This window comes from Chamaea fasciata, unplaced genomic scaffold (genome assembly GCF_029207755.1).
Source record: "Chamaea fasciata isolate MVZ Bird 193981 ecotype frontalis unplaced genomic scaffold, bChaFas1.0.hap1 SCAF_9, whole genome shotgun sequence".
In the NCBI taxonomy this organism is placed as follows: domain Eukaryota; kingdom Metazoa; phylum Chordata; class Aves; order Passeriformes; family Sylviidae; genus Chamaea; species Chamaea fasciata.
Genome location: NW_027094094.1, coordinates 5,286,433 through 5,308,607, shown reverse-complemented (window position 1 = coordinate 5,308,607; position 22,175 = coordinate 5,286,433). Strand labels below are relative to the sequence as shown.

General features: G+C 41.9%; 2 protein-coding genes across 4 annotated transcripts in view; one reads left to right on the top strand and one right to left on the bottom strand.

The window, feature by feature from the left end:
- The window catches only part of MCMBP (minichromosome maintenance complex binding protein), a 14,197-nt gene extending 13,325 nt beyond the window's left edge, over window positions 1–872 (bottom strand). For 2 of the 3 annotated variants that reach the window (XM_066190823.1, XM_066190824.1), the window contains exon 1: window positions 481–655. In XM_066190823.1, the coding sequence (XP_066046920.1) occupies window positions 481–538 (58 nt within the window). In that variant the 5' untranslated portion in view covers window positions 539–655. Of the gene's footprint in view, window positions 1–480; window positions 656–790 lie in introns of those variants that run through there. The other variant, XM_066190825.1, reaches the window with a different exon arrangement.
- SEC23IP (SEC23 interacting protein) lies at window positions 708–22,175 on the top strand. The gene is made up of 19 exons (XM_066190822.1): window positions 708–893; window positions 3,898–4,412; window positions 4,644–4,839; window positions 5,417–5,610; window positions 5,959–6,048; window positions 7,183–7,303; window positions 7,645–7,734; window positions 8,349–8,490; window positions 9,745–9,953; window positions 10,563–10,681; window positions 11,256–11,426; window positions 11,805–11,900; window positions 12,086–12,292; window positions 12,447–12,602; window positions 13,169–13,271; window positions 14,191–14,376; window positions 14,800–14,962; window positions 16,896–16,996; window positions 19,179–22,175. The coding sequence occupies exons 1-18, from the start codon at window positions 752–754 to the stop codon at window positions 16,975–16,977; spliced, it is 2,982 nt and encodes a 993-aa protein (XP_066046919.1). The 5' UTR covers window positions 708–751; the 3' UTR covers window positions 16,978–16,996; window positions 19,179–22,175.

Here is a 22,175-nt window from a genome sequence, read left to right as displayed (position 1 = left end):
ACAAACCCAACTTCCACTTCTATCTTAGGGAAGTAAGCGCACCTTAGACCAATTCATTCCCCTTGCAATTCACTGACTTCCCATTTCAAACCCTTTCGGGCCAAGCAAGAAGCACGGAGCCATCCTTGTGAAGCGAGGGAAAGCTCCGCAACACCCCAGCGGGAAAGGCCAGGAGCCGAGGCACCGCTTTCCGCGCTGAAATTTTTATTTGGGCATCGTTTTAGTTAAGATCAAGCGCGGCACGGAACCCGCCGCGGCTGAGAGCGCGGGTACCGGCAGCGCGGAGACAGCGCGCGTTGTTGCCGGAACCCAGAGCCGCACGAGATACACGGAACGCACGCTATATACAGGATATGTAAGATATAAGGCAAATATATAAGATACAGAGCCGGCCTGGCCGCTCCCCCGCCACCACCCCGCCAGGGAAAGCGCCGTCGGGCTCCGGGCGCCCTCGGGGCGCTGCCGCTGCCGCCGCCTCACCGAAGATGCCCTGCACGATGCTCAGGGGGCTGTTCAGCCAGTCGCCCACGCACGGCATGGCGGGGCCGCCGGCACCTTGCGGCCGCCGAGTCCCGCTCGCCAGCCCAGCGCGGGGCCCGCCACCGCTTCCTCCTCTTCCTCCTCCTCCTCCTCTTCCTGCGGGAATGGCGGCCGGGCCCGCCTCCCGCCCCTCACGGCTGCGCGCCGCCGCCGCCGCCATCTTGGGTGAGGGCGGAAGGGGCCGGGGCAGGGACGTGGCCGGGGCGCGGCCATGGCGGCGGCGAAGCCCGGGGGAGGCACCGGCACCAACCTGCTCTTCTCCTCCTCCGCCACCGAGTTCAGCTTCAACGTGCCCTTCATCCCCGTCAGCCAAGCGCCGGCCGCGCCGCCCGGCCCCGCGCTGCTGCCCGCCGGTACGGGCACAGGGAGACGGGGAGGGAGCGCAGGGGATGTGCCGGGCGCCGTCACCGCCGGCAAGGGGCGCTGGGGCCGGGGCAGCCCCCAGAGCCGGGCCGGGGCTGCGGGGGAGCTGCGGGCCTGCGGGGCCCGGAACGTGTGGGCTCGGCCCGGCGCTGGGGCTCCCGGGCCGGCTGTCTCCGCTGGTGCCTCCGGAGAGACGCTGCTCGGGATTACATTTTCCGCTTTCCGGCACTAATTTTTTTTTTTTTTTTTCTACTTCCCCCTGCTTATTCCCTGTGTGCGTGTGGTTTTTAGCGCTGTGTCTAAGGACGGGCGGCGATCATCGCGCTTCCAGCTCACGGACGCGTCAGTGCTTCCATTCAGTGTGTACTTAATGTTTTCGCGTGTTTTAAACCCCTCTCTCATGTTATCTTCTCTTTTGCCGGTTTGGAAATAGCACGTTAAGCAGCCACCTTAAATATCCTTGCTAATTTAATCCTGGTTCTAATATCCTTTTCTCCTAAAGCTTTAATGGTGTTCCCAGCACTTGCGTGTGCAACTTAAAATCTGATGCACAGGCAGTTTCAGATAAAGGAATGGATTTTTCTGGGAACGCGGTCAGTCAGAAAGTTAAGCTCGAAACATTAGAAATGCATCTAGAAACCAGGTATTTTCAATTTTACCGTATTGTACATGTTGGGATTGGACTAATGACCTTTGAAGGTCCCTTCTAACCCAAGCTATTCTATGCTGAGTCTTCAAGGCTTCATTTCAACACTGTTGTATCCTAGCTAAAGTAAGTATTAATAGAGCTGGAAATCAGTGCAAGTATTTCTCTGCAGATTTAATAAAATGTTTGCCAAGTATGACTTTGGAATAGTTTTTTAGATGAGCTACATTTTTTGGGGTAGGAGGGATAAAAGCATTAAAATATTACTCCTACTTACTTGTGGTGTCAAGATAGTTGATATGTTTACCGATTCCATTGTGCAAACTTCATAGCTTTTCTTTCATGCAGATACACATTAATTTTTCATTAAGAAAACAAAGTAATTTTTAAGTGATTTGGCTAATAGTTTTACATAAATGACCATCCTGGCAATCCCGAATATTTTGAAGCTAGCTTCAAATCTGATAGGATTTGATTAATGTGGTGAATGTTATGAATCTCCATGTGACTTAAACTTTGAGCAGGTGAGGATTCATGTTTTTGCAGCTTGTTTTTCCAACATAGTTTTTGCCAAATTAGAAGAAGTCAAGATATAAACAGTTATGTTTTGTGCTGGAAACTGCATGTGGGTACATATATTCCTGTAGGGTTTTTTGGTTTGTTGTTTTTTTTTTTTTTTTTGGCAGAACTTTTGTCAAGCTCATTTTGCAAGGAAGCTGCACTTGGGCTAAATCTCCAAAACCTGTTTGAAACTGGAGAATAGTAGGTGTTTTGTGAATATTTGTTTGCTAAAGGCCCTGAGAACTCTTGAGCACACTGCTGCATGTTTATGGTGGCCTGACACGGGGAGGTGAAGGACCTGCTCTGCTGCCAAGTGTTTGGGAAAGCTGAGAGTTGACAGTGTGGTTAGCAGGCTGCATCTCTGTCCCACACTATTTATGAGATGTGAAAGGAAGGTGGGTTTCGTTGTTTAGAAGCTGAGACCTTTTATTCAGTATAAATGGCTGGGAGATGATCCCCAGGCCTGATTTCAGAGTGGTCGTTGGGTCTAAGTGGTTTCAGCTTTTTCCACACAGAGATTTTGGCTTTGTTCCTCCAAGTGGGATCAAGTGCTGCAGGTGAAAGCAAGAGGAATTGATAAATGCAGGTGATGCCTCAAATTGACACCATCTGCACAGACTAAATAAAAGATGGTTAAAATAGTTCTTTTTAATCTTGGCAGCTGAGCCTGTTATGATTAATTAATTAGAACAGCAGCTTCCTAGGGAGACTTCTCAGTGGATTCCCCTGTACTCCCTTGATGCTCCCTGTTACAGTTGTGTTGGCTGTGGATAAAGGCATTTGTTGTTGGCTGCAGAGGCTCTTGGTCTCTGTGGGGGCCGAGCAGCAGATATGCTCTGTGGTGTCTTCCCCACAGAGATCCCACCTGGGATCAATTGGGTGCCGGGCAGGTGAACACACTGCTGCTTTCTGCAGGTGGCACTGACTCCCTGCAAGGTGCTGTTCCCTCAGCAGGCAGGCACTGCTGCTCATGCCATCCTTGGGTGAGCTTACTGCGAGACCTCAAATCATGACAAACCTCCTTTTTTCCTGCTTGTTCCTACATCTCTGCAAAGTGGAAAACTGGGATTGATCAGGACCTCTTTTATTTATTTTCTCCTTGCAAAAGGGCATTCGTGGCCTTGCATCTTTTTAAATCCTCACCTGCAATTATGCATAATGGGGACTGATTTTTCTGCATCAGAGATGTGGGTTTTATGCAAATCTAGAGTAGGATTTTTAGGGAGAACTGGAGTAAGTCCTGCTCATCAAGTGGCTTGGGATCATGAGGTATGGCCACCTTGCAAGTCAGATGAGAAACCTTGAGAGGGCTCTGCTGAAGGAGCGGGTAAGAATGGATGGCTTAATCTGTAAGTTTAGCCTATTTAGGAATGTTTTTAAGCTCTATCCTAAAATTGGAGCATAAAGTCCTATGCTTAGTAGCTGTTTTTGTGGTGAAAGGATCTGAACCAAGGTTGTTGTTGCATTTGTGGGATAAGTGAAGTTGGAAGGGATTTTAGTGCTGGGCAGATTGCCCTGGGAAGGTCCCGGCTCCAGTTGTATTTTGGTTTCTTACTTAATATTTGTTGCTGTTTCTGTGTACGCTGGGTGACTTTCACAGTCCATTGTAAGTGTTCTTGAAGACTTGGTATCTTTTGTTTCATTTTATGATGTGCTGTATCAAGGACGTGCAAGCTTTATGGGGACTGACAGTTATGGCCATAGCTGATGGTGTTACAGAACATTTTGATCCCATACAGTGATTTGAAGCTCTCACAAGATCTCTGGCGATCCTTTTGTCTTTGCAGATGATTCTGCAGATGTTGGAGAAGAGGACAGCTTCTTGGGCCAGACATCAGCCAGCCCCAACCCACCACAGACTTTCAGCTACTTCTCTCAAGTTCCCAGCAGCAGTGATCCCTTTGGAAGTATTGGGCAGCCCCCCTTAACAACTGTGTCAACACCAGTGGGAGCACCAGCCTTCTCCAGACCTCCCACTTCACTTCCACTCGTGTCTGGGTCACAGGATGGCCAAAATGCCTTTCCACCACATATCCCCAAACCCCAGAATTACAGTGCCCCGCCCACTTCCCAGGTGGGAATGGCACCTTACCAGCCTCCTCAGCAGAGCTGTCCCCCCCCTGCCAGCACTGCAGGGACCCCACAGCAGCAGGGCTACAACCCCTACAGGCACACCACCCTGAGCAGCAGGGCCAACCCCTACCTCACCCCGCCCCAGCTGCAGCAGAGCCACCCCCCTGCCACAGCGTCCCCTGTGCCACCCGTGCACATGTACCAGACACCCCCGGGGCCACTGACACAGGTAGGTGCCTCCTTAAGTCACTGTCCTCTTCCATTCACATTCTTTCTCAGTTTGAGAAGGTGTAAGTTCTCAAACACATGATAAAGTGGACAATATTTTTAGAATGCAAGGTAATATTCTTGGGGAGGTAAACATGTTGGAGATAAAGGTTTAGAGTATTCCCTATAGCAAAGTAGAGAAGAGTTCTGTAAAACCCTGTGAGACTGAGGTGCTGAGCCCATCTCTTTTCAGTTTCCACAGTCCCAGTCCCAGCTCCAGCCTGCCAGGCCTGCCGGGCCCCTGGTCCCAGCCCCTCCTGTGCTGCTGCAGAACCAATATGAGCCAGTCCAGCCCCACTGGTTCTACTGTAAGGAGGTGGAGGACAAGCAAATCTGGATGCCATTCAGCATTCTGGATTCTGCAAAACTAGAGGAGATCTATAATTCTGGTAAGTCCTCTTTTATCCAGAAGCTGAGCAGAAGGACTAAAGGAAAATATTGGGGTAATGCCACTCACGTGTGTGGCAGTAATATAGTAAGGTTTTAAAGATGTATTTTGTGCCACTTAATTTATTTCGCTGACATCCTCACTGCTTGTCAGTGCTGAGATGTACCATCCCAAATAAGTATCAGATTTTCATATAGAATTATATATATTTAGATTATATATAGATATCTATATACATTCTATAGATATAGATCTCTCTATATATTCTATAGATATATATAGATGTATATATTCTACATATGTATATAGTTCTATGTATAGTAATTTGTGTCTTGAGTTGCCTTTTTGTTAAACTGCCAATTATGGAATAAGAGTTTGTATTTGGGAGTTTCTCCAAGCTTTTTGTTGTGCGCAGAGCCTATAGAAGCATTCTAGAAGCATCACAGCGTTACAAAGCTTCTCTGCCTGGCGTGACTGTCACTCCTAATGTCCTGATAGTGATCCCAGGGGTGACTGGGGCTGTGCTGGGGGAGCACAGAGTGTCAGTGTGGGTGGTGACCACGTGTGGTGTGTTGCAGTCCAGCCTGACCCCGAGAGTGTGGTGCTGAGCACGGACGGCGGCCGCTACGACGTCTTCCTGTACGAGCGCCTGAGGAAAGCCGTGTACTGGGACGAGGAGCCCTCGGAGGTGCGGCGCTGCCTGTGGTTCTACAAGGGGGACAAGGACAGCCGCTTCATCCCTTACACCGAGGACTTCAGTGACAAACTGGAGGTCAGTGAGGCACAGACACCTTGGTGGTTGGTTTTGTTAAGCACCTTAGAAACTCTTCTTTCTGTTTCGCGGATAATTTCAGAATGCGCTTTCTGGAACATAAGCACATCCTGGAAAGAGGATCTTTCCAAAAGATTCAAAAATGTCCAAAATCTTCAAAAGCGTCTAGAAGGTCACATTGTTCCTACGTCAGTCCTGCACTGCTGTGACCTAAAATCTGCTTGTGTAGCTCTGCGTGTGACATTTTGATATAAAGAAAGTCATGTAAATTTGAACTGTAGTGTTACGTGAGGCCACAAAACACTGAGAAGGTTTTGCTGATTTTGTGTAACGTGTTTACTGTTCCAGGCAGAATATAAAAGGGCCGTAACTACAAATCAATGGCATCGGCGACTCGAATTTCCAAACGGGGAGACAATTGTTATGCATAATCCCAAGGTAATAGATTTTGGCAATTGTATCTTGCAGGATTCATTAAGGGGGAGCGAGCAAATGGATGGAAGCATAAATTGAATGTAGTCTTAGTCTTGCATGAAACGTACCAGTTGGTTGTTCAGGGTGTGTGTGCATTAAAGATGATCAAGTTTACAGAACACTGAGCTTGTGCTTTCTCAAACCTGAAGAGAATAAGGGTTTGCATAGTAAATATTTTGGCTAAGTGTAACTGTCAGCAAGTGGTAAGTAATTTGAATTAGTTTAACCTCAGTCTGTCCCAAATGAAAGATAATTAAAATGCAGAACTTTCATGTGGAGAAGAGCATTAATCTAGCTATAAGGTAAATAGTTTCTTTAGGGCCTGAGAAGGTTTCTGCTTATTTTCAGGCCATGAGAAGGTATAGCAAGACGAGCTTTAAAAGTTACTCTACTCTGTGAACGGTCTCATGTGATTAAAACATGCACTTCACCCTTATTGATCAATGCTGTTAACTGTTTGCTTATCACAGATGCAGTAATTAATACACAGAACTATCCAAGGGCCAGAAAGGATCATGGTTGCTCCTACTTGAAGTGTTTAATAATCCTGGTTAGGGAATTCTGTCCAGTAAAAATCTAGAGAAGGGGCATTTAAACCACTTGGTGTCATAAATATGAGTTCAGACTGTAAGTCCTATAAACAACTGTAATACTGAATTCCTCACTTTTTAGGGTTTCTGGACTACTTCAGATGCTGTTGTCCTTCCCTGAAAAGCACTGCACTTTTTTTCCCCCCCCATTTTCTCCTTGTGATAGAGTTACTGTAAATCAGGTAGCATTAAATTTCCTCACATTAGCAGTAATCTGCTAAGGAGCAATGGATACTGGACACTAGGAAGGAGGAGCTTGAAGCATGCTTGGCTGAGGAGTTAAAATGGCTCAGAATCTCTGAGCAGACCCAGCTTCTTCACCTTGTAGTTACTTTGAGTCATCTGTTTGCTTTTCACACTAATGAGGATTTTGTGGAAGAAAATATTTGATTTTCCGATGCAAGATAAAACAATCAAAAAATACATTCAGCCATGCAGTGCTTTCAGACTAACAGTGTGAGTCATGAGGGTTTTCTGGGGTTGGAATTGGACACTGTCTTTGTTGCAGGTCATAGTTCAGTTCCAGCCTTCTGCCACACCAGATGAATGGGGCACCACTCAAGATGGGCAGGCAAGGCCAAGGGTAGTGAAACGTGGGATTGATGATGACCATGATGAGATTCCTGATGGTAGGTGAAGAGGTTCCTGCTGTACTTGGGTCTGCTCTGGGAGCAGTCAGTTTGGATCTGTGCAGAAGCTGGACAGTAGTGGGTGGAGTGGCTGTGTGCTGGTCCTGCCTGGAGTCTGAAGATTGAAGTTACTCCTTCATCTCAGCTGCTTGATGAGGTTATCTGGTTTGGGGTGTTTTAATCAAACGAGTCCTGTGGGCTCTGTTATGTCCTGAACCATGTTATGTACCAGGCTTTCTAAAACAAGTGTGTATTACACTTCCTACACTCTGAACTTCATTCCTGCAGTACATACAGATACTCTGAATGTTTCCCCTTTTTTTTTTTTTGTTGTTCTACAGGAGAAATGTCCCAGATTGACCATCTGGTATTTATGGTTCATGGAATAGGTCCTGTGTGTGACTTGAGGTTTAGAAGCATTGTTGAATGTGGTAAGTTTGGGCTTGTATAATGAGCAGTTGTATTCTTGCTGTTTAAATGTGGCTCTCTTTAGCTCATGTTCAGATAAGCATGTTTTCATAATTTTTTTTAAAAGAAAAGTCTCTAACGTTAGAAGTTCAATTTTTTCATGGTTATGTTCTAAAAGCAGAATCTGAGTTCTGTCAAACTTGAAGCATTAGCTGCTATTATTAGTACTCAGTATCACACTTGCAGGGTGATTTGGGTTTTGGGATGTGTGGTGAGGGGTTTTTTGGTTGATTTTTTCTTTTTTCTTTATCTTTTTGTGGTGTGAGTGAATGTGTTTGCTTTGTGTGGTGTGGTTTTGTGTTTGCCTTGTTTTTTTTTAAATACACTCCAGTACAACTGAGTAAATTAAGAAAGCCCTGTCTGGTTATGGTGTGAACTGGCAGGCAGTGTGAGATAAACAGGACAAAATTTGTACTTTCTTATTGTTAAAATAGTAATACTTGAAAAGATTTTTTCAGTTTTCAGTTTCCATTATTTGTATTCCAACTATCCTGTGAAATTAAGGGGAAGGAGGAACTATTTATGTGTTACTTGAGCACTGCAGCAATCAGATTTTCATTATTCTTTTTCTTCCCAGTTGATGATTTTAGGACTGTTTCTCTGAAGTTGTTGCAGACTCACTTTAAGAAATGTTTGGAGGAACGCAAAGTGAGCAGGGTGGAATTCCTTCCAGTTCATTGGCACAGTTCTCTGCATGGAGATGCGACAGGTGTAGACAGGTGAGGGCATTTTTAATGCTGAAAACATCTTGAAAGCTGCATTTAAACAGGTTATGGAGAGGGGAGAAAAAGAGCAGTTCATATGCTCTGCAGGCCACATGAATGAATGTATGACTGGATTAGAGAATTGCAGATTTTTTTTTAATTAATATTTTGATGAGGGGTTTTTGAAAAGCTGGAAAGATGCGAGGAATATTTCTCTGGTTTATTTTTGTGCACACAACTTTTCAGTACTGGAATTGCATCAGAGTGCATGATTCTTGATGATGAGTGAGTGTGTAGAGATTATGATCACAAGGATGAGGGTGGTGAGCCTGAACATGTTTTGTCTATGAGGTGTGGGCAATTTAGAGTGGAGAGTTTTCTATTCTTTACTTTCCTGCAGTCTGATGGAGTTTGACCCTAGGAGTTATTTCTGAGGAAGGCACTGAGCCCTCTGTCCAGTCCTAGGGGAGTGTCTGAATTATGATTGGGCACTTGAGCTAAGGGGTTCTTTTTTTGAAGCAAAGTATTTATTTTTGAATAGGAGTGTTACAGCATTCAAAAATCTGTTTTAAAATCCCTTCGCTGTGCCTGCCCCTTTGCTGTGACTTCACATTTCAAGCTGTTTCCCTTGCTCAAATCTGGGCAAGTAAAAATTGTGAGGATGGCAACCTGTGCCACTTAAATCGATGCTGATGTTCTCCAGACTGTTCTAGCCCAGTCAGATCACACTGCTTTCCTCCAGCCTTGGTGTTTTACTTGCATTTAAGCACTGCATGAGGAGGGATCCTTATTGTGTTAATCAAACCAGGCAGTCTCAAGTCTATAGCAATTCCACTGCAGCTGCCTTGACTCCAGGCAGGCAGATGGTGATGCCAAGCTTTTTCTTGAAAAAGAGAGCATTTACCACTCTATGATTCCAATTTTACATGTTAGTTCCTTTTTCTCTTCCACTTCAATCTGCTCGCCAAACTTCCCTGTTACTTTATGACAGCAGTGTTGGAATAGAGAGGAGGTTATTTCAGGCATCCCTTCAGCCTGGAGAGAAAAAAAAAAAAAAAAAAAGGAGCTGTATCTTTCTCAAATATTACAATCAGCAGGTAGTATTAATGTGTGAATATGCAATAAGGCCAGAAGGCTGTATGGGTTTTAAAAATCTCTTTAGAGACCCTTTTCTGTAGCATTTACATTGCATTAATTTCAAAAGCTAACAATGCTCTCACGAGTGTTTCTTTAGAGCCTTTCATGCTTTTAACGATCCTGTGTTACCAGGAACATAAAGAAAATCACTTTGCCGAGCATTGGTCGCCTGAGGCACTTCACCAACGAGACGCTGCTCGACATCCTGTTCTACAACAGCCCCACCTACTGCCAGACCATCGTGGACAAAGTGGGCATGGAGATGAACCGCCTCTACGCGCTCTTCATGAGCCGCAACCCCGACTTTAGAGGGGGCGTCTCTGTGGCCGGCCACAGCTTAGGTGATTGCCTGAGGAGTGCTGCTTTTATCCCAAATCTCTTCCTCCTTAAGGGAAAATGGCCCCTTTGTAATGTATAAAGCTCAAATTAGCTGGTAGGGCATGGCTGTCTTTCAGAAAAGAGCTGACAAACTCCTCTCAACAGCTGAGTTTATCTGGCTTGGAGAGAAAGTTAGTACTTCCCTTCATGAAAACTTAGTGTCTAGTCTGTGTTTAAAAGTCAACAGGTTATCTGATGTCTTGTTGGGTGGATGATGTCTGTGTCTCAGAACCCCCACTTAGTAAAAGTACAATCATTTTTCGGAAGATGGAGTAAGTGTTAGAACAGCATATTGACATGCAGGTTTGGACTGGAACTTTTTCTCCACTTCATCAAGCAGTCTCAGGTGTTTAAGGAAAAATAGTTCAGTCATGACAACTACATAAAGCATGAACAGGGAAGAAGAGGGGTTGCTTTTAGCTGAGAGTGATTATGTTCAAGTTAATGTATTTCAGCCATCTCTTTTGATCAAACCATACTGTGACATTACTGTTGCATATAAATCTTGCTCAAGATATAGGGACAGGAAAACCTGATATTTTTCCCAAATCAACTCTAATTCCTGTCTGCAGGTTCCTTAATTCTGTTTGACATACTGTCTAACCAGAAGGACTTGGCTTCATCAGTAAATTCTGGAACATTCTCTGGTGTTAATGGGAGTGTGAAGGATGTGGCTGTTCATGATAAACAGGTAATTTGCATGCTGGTATTTCTAGGCCAATAGATCTGATATTTGCAGTCATTTTTTTTTCTTAACTTTTCAGAATTTATTAGCTGAACCAAGTTTGTGGGTTTTGATAGTACATTTCAACATGTTAATGGGAAGGTGCTGTTCTGTAAATATTGTCATTTCTCAGGACAAATTAATTAGATCTCTCTTAAGTTCCAAGTAGACCAGTAATGAGAGTTGATGGTGAACATCAGCTTTGACCCTTGTGAACGTGTAACTTGGTCTAACAGTATCTATGTGGTGAGGGAGATGTATAAAAGGGAAAGAATCTGTGTTCAGACTAGAAATGGGGGCCAGTTGTTTGAGGAATAAATGGAAGCATTTTTGAGTGTTTTGTCTTTCATAGTAATTTTTAAATATTTATTTTGCAGGTCTGTTTTAGTGGAAGATCTGTACCATGTTTCACTAAAAGTGGATATGTATTCACAGAGCTTGCTTGATAATGTTTTTAAGAGAAAGTAGTTAAACTTGGTTTTGCTTGCTGCTTGTTTTCTGCTGTTAAAGGATGTGATTCTGTTTGTGCTGTTTTGTTGAGATGACTGAAGACACCAGTTCCCTGGGCTCCTCCATTGCTACTTCTGCTGATGACCTTTGTGAGCCTGAGGCAGAGGAGGATGTTCCTACCCTGCAGAAGACTCTGGAGATGCTCAGTTTGTCAGAGTACGTGAGCACCTTCGAAAAGGAGCGGATCGACATGGAGTCTCTGGTACAGAAGTGTTCACTTGGCTTGTAGGGGTTGCTCAGGCTGTGGAGGTTTATGTTTGGGTTTTCTTGTTGTTTTGTTTTTCCTTTCAAATCTGTGGCCAGTTCTGTGGCCACGAGAGCAGTTGCAAAGATAAGATAATCAGTGCATGGCTTGAAGACTGAATGTTCTGCAGCTCTTGTTTTTTCTTGCTGTGGTGCATCCTCCCAGTTGTGTCATGTCTTTTAAATTTTTTTGTGTTTTCTGTGGCTTTATAAATTGACTTAACAAATCCAGAAGTAATTGCCAGTAAGAAATTATTCATTTTACTAGAAAAGTTGTAAGTACTTTTTCTACTAGAAAAGTATATTTTGATGTGTAACTTGGTGTTTGTTTCTTTAGCTCATGTGTACAGTTGATGACCTGAAGGAGATGGGGATACCTCTTGGACCAAGAAAGAAAATAGCTAATTTTGTAAAAGACAGAGCAGCCAAGCAGGTAAATACATATTTTCAGGATTGAAATTAAAAGTTGTTAAGCAAATGTAACTGACTTCCTTGTTCTGTAGTAGCTTCTATTCTTGAACACTCTTGTTAACATCCTGGATATATTAACGCAATTTTTAAAAATTGTGAAATTAGCTTTTTTTTTTTTCTCCCTAACTTTAAAACTTTTCTCAAAAGGAACAGAAGAAAGCAGTAGCAGAAAAGAAAGCAGTGCTGGCTGCCACACTGCAGACTCAAGAAGATGCCCAGAAACCAAAAGAGGCAGGTTCTTCTGTCTCACCTTCAGAGTCTGGTCAGATGCACTCAAAGAGGAGGCTCCCAGTTGGTGCATCCGTGTCTTCTGTGAACATTGACTATGAGTATTTTGAAGTTGGAACTGGCCAGGTGAGACTACATAGATCTAACTGATTTGATCAGTTTAAAGCATTTGATCAATCCTTTCTTTTCACTATATATTTTTTTTATGTTGATGACCTTTTGCTCCTTTCTTTGAAGCTGACAGTTCTGAGAGATGATGTGTGTGATTTCTGTCTGGTAGGTTTCTGTGGTTTACAGTGCACTGGACTTTGAACCAGATATTTTCTTTGCTCTTGGTTCCCCCATTGGTGTGTTCCTGACTGTGAGGGGTGTGGAGAAGATTGATGAAAACTACAGGCTCCCTACCTGCAAGGGGTTCTTCAATATCTATCACCCAGTGAGTAGCAGTGCTTTTGAGATTTGATTTTAGTTGATGTAGATGACAAAAAAAGGCAGAATACTAAGTTTTGCCTTCTGAGCATTGCACCTCTTGTGTAATAGGGGATATTCATAGGGGACTAGGTACATTTCCAAGCGTGGGTTGTTTTGATAATATTTGCCTTGTTTATTTTCAGAATTAAGGAAGTTTGGGGGGGGGGCAGTTGTTAGGGGTTTTTTTTCATTCATTTGTAGATTTTAATGGAATATTTTTATTTTTACATGTTTGTCCTCCTCTGTCTCATTTTCTCTAACAATTCAATAGTGACGCATTGACAGAGGTTAAGTGCAAGGAAATCTTGCTGGTGTGTTTCCTCATTAGGATCTCCTTCTGTAGGAGAACAAGACTAAAGTAGTCCATGAACCTGCTTAGTATGTCATGAACTGAATTTCTGTAAATTCACGTAGTGCAGAGTTCAAAAATGGTTGTCTACAAACCATAAATAGGGATTTTTTTTTTGCTGAAATGAGATAATTAGAGTAATTTTAAAGATAACTAAATGTCCATATGTTGTCTCTTAACAGCTTGATCCAGTAGCTTACAGGTTAGAACCAATGATCATCGAAGACCTGGATTTAAAACCAGTTCTCATTCCACATCATAAAGGCAGAAAAAGACTTCATTTGGGTAAAAAGCAAACTTATTTCATATGGATCCTATTCATTATTTACTCATTTTATGCATTAGAGTATTGTAAGACTTTAACAGACTAATGAATATCCCCGGATATCTGACTCCATATTTTCTCTAAACATCAGAGGTTATTCCACCCAGCCCCATAAGCTGAGCATTCACAATTTCATTTAGAAGTAACAATCATATTTCCTCCAGATTTAACCTTCTCATTACCAAAGTTCCATCTAAAAATTGCTGTACATTGCTTGATCACTTTAATTTCTAAGAAGCTGTGAAAAAAACTAAAGTTCTTGGTGTCCCTAATGCCCACCATGATGTGTTTAACCAGAGTCTGTTCAGTTTTGGAAACCCTGAGGGAAAAGGAGCTGTAGCCATTGGAGGGCAGGGACTGATTCTGTTGCTCCTGGGTGCACATCAGTCCAAGGTGCTCTACTTAAATTTTGTACATCTAATAAGGAAAGTCAGTTTTGCTGTTCTGCAAGTTCACAGAGCCCTCCTGAAAGCCTCTCTTCAGGCACTTGGAGAGATTCTGCAGCATCTGTCCTTTGGAATTGTCCATTAGAGTGAGTCAGCTTTGCTAGACTACACAAGATGCTTGTTTCAGGTTACAACTTTCTAAAAGTGTGTATAGTAAAGGAGAAGACTATGGTCTGTTGGTTTTTTCTGTGTTTGCTTGGATGTAGGTGGATTCATTGACCCATTCAGTAAGAAATCAATTGTGTATTAATTGCATTTCACCTAATCTTTTAAAATGGAATAGAGAAGCAAGAAACACACATTTATGACTTATCAGGCCTGTTTCCCCTGGTAATTGGGATGCTTATTGACCAGAATTTCATAATTTTGTTTTTAGTTGGTAATTTTAAATCCTTCTGAATTCAATTTTTTGTTCATTTTTTTCCTTTCTCAGAGCTGAAGGACTCTCTGTCTCGTATGGGATCTGATCTGAAGCAGGGCTTTATCAGCTCTTTGAAGAGTGCCTGGCAGACCCTTAATGAATTTGCACGTGCTCATACATCTTCAACCCAGCTGCAAGCAGAGCTGGAGAAAGTAGCTAACCAAATTAAAGAGGAGGAAGAAAAGCAGGTGGTGGAAGGTACATGGACACATTATTTGTTTTCTTGTAACTTACTTATCTCAGATAAGTTGACACTTGAGTATCCCAGTGATTGTTGGCTATTGATTTTCCTGACCCTGCTAAAAGCCAGGTTCCCCCCAAAGCTGCTTTGTCACTCTCCCCCTCAGCTGGGTGTGGGAGAGAAATTACAATGAAATCTTTGTGGGTTGTGGTGAGTTCAGGGAGAGATCACTCAGCAGTTTCTTCTTAGGAAAAGTGTTGAAAAGAAGTAAACCTATGGTTTAGTAACCTTTCTGAACCATGCTGACCAGTTCAGGTTGTTATTATTGTCTTATCACAAACACTTGGAAATTACAGCAGGAAAAATAGGTGATATTTCTCAATTATAGTCAAGCAGACTGTGCTTGGAAATAGTTTAAATCTGAAACTCTTTGATTTTAGCTGAGAAGATCACTGAAAGCCCAGACCCTCCAAAAGATGAAGATGTTTCAGTGAAGGTTGGGATGCTGAATGGAGGGCGTCGCATTGATTATGTTCTGCAGGAGAAACCAATAGAGAGCTTCAATGAGTACCTGTTTGCTCTGCAGAGTCACCTGTGCTACTGGTAAGGGGAAATAGCTGTCATTCCAGAAATACTGCTTAGGGTGCACAGTATGTGTGATTGTCCAGGAGTGTCAGGCTCAGAGTGCTGTGCTTGGATGTCACTATTTGATGATCCAATTTCAAAAGAAAATCCTGTGTTAACACGGTAAACAAATTGTTTGCAAGAAAGACATTGAACACTGTTCTCTTGACCTTTGCCATTCCAAACACAGAGTTTTAACTACTGTCATTTTCAAAACAGGGAGAGCTCTGGAAGCATTTTGACAACTTTTCAAATAGCTTTTCAAATAAAACTGTTCAGGTAGGGTTTTTATTAGACTACAATAAGTGGTAAAACTTTATTGCTTCTTCTGGCTGAGCAAAGGATGTGTGAACTACATTTAACAATAACAGCCAACCTTGGCTGTCAGCTGTGAGCTGTGCAAAGTGGTGGTGGTGAGGGAGGAGTGACTGCTCTCTCATTTGGAGTTCAGCAGGTGCTGCACAAAAAGTGCTCCACGTTCTTTCTGAAGGTTTTGATTTTCGGTAGGTAATTTGAGCAGCAGGCATTTTTTCCAGAGGTTAAAATACAGCTCTGAAGGCGTTACCTGAAGGCTCTCAGTAGAGCCATCATCACTTCCCTGTGGAAGCTCAGCACCTGCCAGGGGAGGGGCTCCCGGGGCTGCTGTGAGCCCTGAGGTGACCCGGTGGTGGCAGTGCCGTTCCATAGGCACGGCTGAAGGGATGGGAATTCTTTCCACAGGGTGGCAGCCGATCACAGGATTTTAAAAAACTTGCTACCTGGAGCTGTTTTTGTCATTCGAGTAAGGAAGATAAGCACAGTGATGAATGACCCAAATAGGAGAGCATTTCTTTCCTAAGGAAAAGCTTTAAATGAAATGCTCTGAGTGTTGGAGAGATTGGAGATTCTGTGTTGAACCTTCTGCTTGCTTGTTTGCTGTTTATTTCATGCAGAGGCCATCAAGAAATGTATGTGCTGAGTTGTGGAAAATACATGTAGTCCCTTAGCTTGCATGTTGAATTCTGTACTGGTTTCTGCAAATTATGTTCCTCACATTTGGAGGATCACAGTTCTGACCATCTAAATCTCCTTTACTGGCTCCCTATGTCATTTATTTTAAAAAGCACAGGAAGCTGTCCTCATCTAACAACTCCTGCAGTTTTGGAGCTTTGTTAAAATTTGCCCATTTAACATTGTTATTTTTTTTATGTTGGTATTGTTTATGGGTGTTTAAGTAGTGTTTTATAGATGAAGAAGAAAATTAAGTCTATTCATGTTAACTTTAAATTCAGATAGCTCAAAGCTTTGATTTTTGAAAAGAGGAGAGAAAACAGCCACTTGGAAATGTGACACTTGAATGATATTAAATCTTTAAATTATTTGAGAGCTATCTAACATTTTAACGGTAAGGAAGAGATGGGTATTTAATGTAGTCTTATTTACAATTGAGGACCTGCCAGTTAGAGAAGAATTAGAATATTATTGCTAGAACTGGGCTAATTAATGGAGTGGGACAAAATGAGTAGAATGAAGCATGGAATATATCCAGGACAAAAAGTGATACCTTATTTGAGGAGATTAAGACGAAGAAGTAACATCAAAGAAGTGGATAGAGGAGAGAGGATCTAGAGTTGCAGCATAGGAAGTTAGGGGAGACAGGAGAAGGAAATGCACTAGAAAAAGGTAAATGAATAGGCTAGGGTTGATAGCAGAACTAATTCAAAAGTTGTGTAGAATTACAGCTTGAAGGAAGGTAAGGCCATATTCATGACAAATAAATACTAGGCCAAGAGGTTGTGCAAACTTTTTAGAGCTGAAATAGGATGGAATCTGACTTAGGAGAATTAGAAGATGAAACATACTGAACTAACTTCTTCCTTTTTTTTTTTCCTTCCTTTTTTTCCTTTTGTTTTATTTATTCCATTCTTCATAGGGGTTCTGAAGACACTGCCTTGCTGTTTCTCAAAGAGATATACAGGACCATGAATATCAATCCCGAGCAGCCACAGCATTGATGTATAAAAACATGAATTTGTAAGTTTGCTCTAATGTAACTTCTGTGCTCATATCAAATTCAGCTGCAGCTTAGATGTCTTTATTTTCCCTTTCTCCTCTGCAGTTTAAATTATGAAGCAGAGAGCCATAAAATGTCATTTTGATTGCAAAAACAATTTCTGAACTTGAATGCAAAGGAAGCCTTTGAGTTCTTCCTGTTATTCTCAGAAGATCTCTGATGTTAGTGCTTTTGGTACTGGATAATAATTGCCACTACAAATACAACAAAAGTATGTTCTCTTTATTTTGCTTCTCCCTCAGTTTAGTTGTTCAGTGAATATTCAAGAACAGGAAAATTTGGTGAAATTGGATAAGATGAAACTTCATTTACAGTGCAGTAGATTAAAGAACTCCAACAGTGTTTCAGTGTTGCGATGTCCACATTGGATTGGTTGACCACTGGTGCACATTTGCAAGCAAAAAGCTGTTTGTCTCCTAAGAAGGTTTTAAACATTGCTATTGATAAATTAATGAGACCCTTATATAGGTCAGTATTTTATTATCTTTGTATAGATTAAGAATTTCAGTAGAACAAGTGAAATGACACAGCATGGAAGTTTGCTTTGAAAAGAAATTAAATACACGTTGTAACTGAGTGTCTTAGATCTGAGATCGAATTGCAGGTATTTTTATTTTAAGATGTAGGTTTCCAAACTGAGCATCTGTATTGTACCAGTTTGCATCACTGGATGTTACGGAAAAGAAAATATTTTCTTTTGAGAGGCAAGGAAGAAATAATATGCACCTTGCTTTTTGGGAATCATACAAGATAGTTCCTAATGTATTTCTCCATTTTCAGAAGAACTGATAATGTCAAGGTACATAAATACCCAGCATGAAGAGAAATGCTTGACATTTCAGAAGAATATTTTAGGTATCTTTCATTGCTACCATACAGTTTTAGTACTCTTTTGTAACAGAATGCTTCTGATGGTCAATTGATAGCAGCTTTTTTTAAAATAAAATGTCAAGGCTGATCAAATGCATTTCTTTAAAGCGTGGAGAAGTAAAAAGGAAAAGGCACCAGCTGGCTGCACAGCCCTGACAGGGGTGTATCAGTCACCACAATGGCTTATGCACAGTCTCAAGTCACAGTTGCAGATTTTTTTCTTTACTTCTGTTTCTTTATGATGGCTCTGGTTGGAGTCATAGGAATCTCATTGCAAAGGAAATGCCTTTAAGCCTCATTGCAGGGGGGAGTGGGATGTGATGATTTATCAGTGCAGAGCTCAGAGGAGTTTGTTGCTCAGCTGCAGCAGACACTGGGATAATTGTGGTTTGTTCATTGAGAACTGCACGGTTGGGGGACAGTGTAGGAGGATGTCACACAGCAAAGCACAGTCAGGGAAGTTTGTAATTCCATTAGGAATGGCTCAGAATGTCCCTCAGCACTGGCTTGACTGGACAGTTTGAGACTGAGATTCAGATACCAGAGGCTTAAGTGGGAGGGCAGAAAGCACTGAAGTGGTGTCTTGGGAAGGCTGCACACCACCGGGATCTTTTCCACATGGCAAGAAATGTCTTTACGTGTGCTGTGTAAAATATTATCACATCACAAGGAATCTGGAAGAAGTGGAAAATTCTCCCCCAGTGCTAGCAGTCATGTGGGTTTTTTCCCTTTCTTTCTGTTCTTTTAAGACCTTCAAACATGAAGGGTGGTGGTGTGAAGGTAATGGATTATCCAGTGCTGCCTCTGACATCAACATCCATTTTATTTTGTAGGAGTGACTTGATTTAGCTCTTCTAGACCATCTTGAAGCTGCTCTTTGTGAAACAGTAGTGTAAGGTTTCATGTAAACAATGGAAGTGCACCAGCAGAATAAACCTTGGACATATAAGCTATCACCATCCTCACTAGGATAATTTATTACCAAAAGCTTAAGGATCTAACAGCTGGTTAAAATGTCTAATAAATGACACCCTATTAGCAGTTGTTGTGAGCTTTTTCTGTTTGCAGTTGTAATTGCCTATTTGTGTCCACAGAAAGTACATTTCAGAGGCTTGCTGTATGAAAAGTTTGATTAAAAACGTGTATGGATTTTTAGATCTTTTTGTGTCCTCTAGAAATCGAATGGTGGCATATTTGATTAGTAACTACTGCAGGAATAGAAAACCTGATTTCCTATTTCCAATATGTCCATGCTCTGTTCTCCCTGCACAGCCCTACCCGTTGCTCCAGCGGACCTGATGAAAAACCCTCTGAAGAACATCTGGTCTTTTCATAGCTGCACGTGACAGGAGAAGCATCGGAGGTTTTTTCCCCTGCCAGTCCAGAACTTGCTTGGATTCCACCTTCCTGTGTCACTTCAAGCAAACTTCAGTTATGAGATGATCAGCACTGTCATTCAGGAGATGGATGGAATGGCACAGTTTTGATCTTAAATCAGTTCTGTTGTACCTTTGCCAAATACAAGGTGATTGAAGAAGGTTTTTTTGGCATGCAAATCATAACTTCTCTCCTTCAGCTCTCCTGTCTCAGCTGGCTGCCAGACATGCTTTGCCTACCAAGGCAGCGTGTCCTTAGTAAAAAGGACTTGATGAGAAACAGCAATAATCTACTTTTCTCGACACATTTGTTCGTCCACCTTTAAGAAATGAAATGTGAACTGTAGTTATAACCACCTTTAATACAGATTACACAAACCAGCTCATATTTACTAAAAACTAGCAACCAGAATCATTTTCTTACTATTGTAAGTGTGATGGAGATTATTTTATAAAGACCTTTTTAAGCCTCTGTTAAGAGTTTTATTGTGGCTTTTTTTTAAGTAAAAATGAACCTTTGACTTTGAAAATATTAGAAGTTTGTTACAGCTAGTTCAGTGTTCACATATCCTGAAATGACAAATGATTTGAAATGACATTTTGATCTGGTAATTATAGAATCACAGACTATTCTAAGTTAATCAAGGCAATTTTAGTGAAACTAGGCTGCACCTTGACCTTGCAGTTTAACATCTCAAAACAGTTACTGTAAATAGGAACCTGAAGCTTATGGGTGCTAGATAATCTAGATCCAGCCCTGCAGTCCAGACTCCATTTTCATGTGATGAGGTTGAGGTGAGTTAGGTATTGTGAAACCCTTGGAATTCATGTCTCTGAATACTGAGCTTCTTTAGCTTTCCTCTGGCTTCAATTTACACACACATTGTGGCTTTCCTTAATATTAGTGGCTTAACCTTATTCCTGACTATTTGCCTCTGTTATTGCAGTAAACAAATTTTGAAATGCAGTATGGGTTCTTTTTTTTTTTCTTGATATATGTAAAATACACATTATTGTGTATGTAAATTGATTGCTGTAATTAAAATTACCTTCCTTCCAGTGGGTCTTTACAACACGATTTTGTATTTAATCACAAAAAATAGCTTGGATGGTTGCTTAGTCCAACTTCCCTGCTTAGGCGCTGGTTCAAGGCTGGAGATCCTTTGCCTTTCTGGCCCTGTTGTAATGTTTGACTGCTAGGATTGCAAGTTTTTGTCTAATACACAGTTGAAATTTTCTGAGTGGAGCTCTTATCTGTGGCCTTTTGTCCTTTCTCTGCATCTTCAGGAATAACATCTCTGTCTTCTCTTGTACTCCCACTTTTGATAGTTGAGGACAACAGTGAGATTTTCCTGTTTGGCTTCTCAAGACCAAACACTTCCCTTGGCATCTCCTTGCCTGCCATGGGCTGTGACCCTCCAGTGATTCTTGGGGCTTCCCCCTGAACTGGATTTCCAAAGCTGCTCTTGCTATGGGGGAGCAAGTTTGTCAAAGGAAACTTTTTATCCTAAACAGACAAATGTCTTTGTATCTGTATAAATTAACCTGTCACACAGAAATTTTTAACCTTTGCAATGTTCTTTGTTAGTTAGAATACAATTTTTAAAATATATATATATATATATATACAACACAAACCCCATGACCACTGGCCTCATTTTCATGTTAAATATCAGAGTGGAGGGTTATATCCACTTGTGTTTTTCAACTCTGTGCCACAGTGAGCAATCTGATGAGTTGCTTAAATAAATAGCATTTTTAAGAAGGTGCTGGGCTGTGCCACATCCCCTTGGGAGGGGACCGCAGCTCCAAGGAACAGATTTTATGGATGTGTGAGAGGAGTTGCTGCAGGGGACCCTGGCTGGCGAGGAGCTGCCTTTGCAATGGAAGAGGGAACAGGAGGATGCTGCAGGAATGAGGAGCAGCTGGAGTGCAGAAATTGGTTTGGGAATATGGCATAAAACTCAGTGATAGAAACAGAAAATGGGCTGCGGCCGCAGTAACAAGCCATTCTTACATCATAAAGGCAAATGGAAGTTTGGACGCGAAGGAGAAATGACTGTAACCTATGGTTATATAAAACAAAGAAAAAATAAATAGAGTTTATAGAATGATTTTAAATCTGCTGCAAATGAATACTTTGGTTCCTTAGCAGAAATCTTCCTTGTGTGCTACAACACGCACCATACTCAGCACAGCTTCCAGGATATCCAGTAAATTTTCATTAATTTTTGTATGTATTGCAACGCATAATTAAGCAGGTATGGCTCATTACACTTTAATTAGACAATCCATATACAAAAATGTAAAGCTTTCCTTACCATATTTTCATCTGTGCTGAAGTGATTGTAAGCATTAAAAATAAGAAAAAAGTATCTATGGAACAGGCATAGTAGGACAGGAGAGGAGGTAGAAATTTTAATTAATTAATTACAAGCAAAACAATCAAAGCCTTTCTAAGAAATCCAGTACCTTCCCAAAAATTCTCATTTGGATAGAAGTAATTTTTCACTGAAAACTTTTTCTTTGGGAAACTTTTTATCCGCTGCTTCTCTCCCTCCATTCCCTCCCTGCTCGTGGCAGTAGGGATGTTCCTGTCCTTTGGGAACACCTCACACAGCTGCTCATAAAAGCAGCACAGTCAAATAATTCCTCCTTGTGCTGGGAGATGCCTTGCATAGCACAGAAAATTTCCAGTAGCTGTGCTGGAATTGTCCTGCTCCTTTCCCAATGACTGTTAAATTAATATTTATAACTTTGTGTCTGCAATATGACAAATGTTTTACAAACTCTGTCTAAAATGCTGTTTCCATAATAGTATTCTCCCTGATTCCTCCCTGCATGTGATTTTTTTTTTTTTAACATGTGATGAATAATAAAATCTAGCATTTCA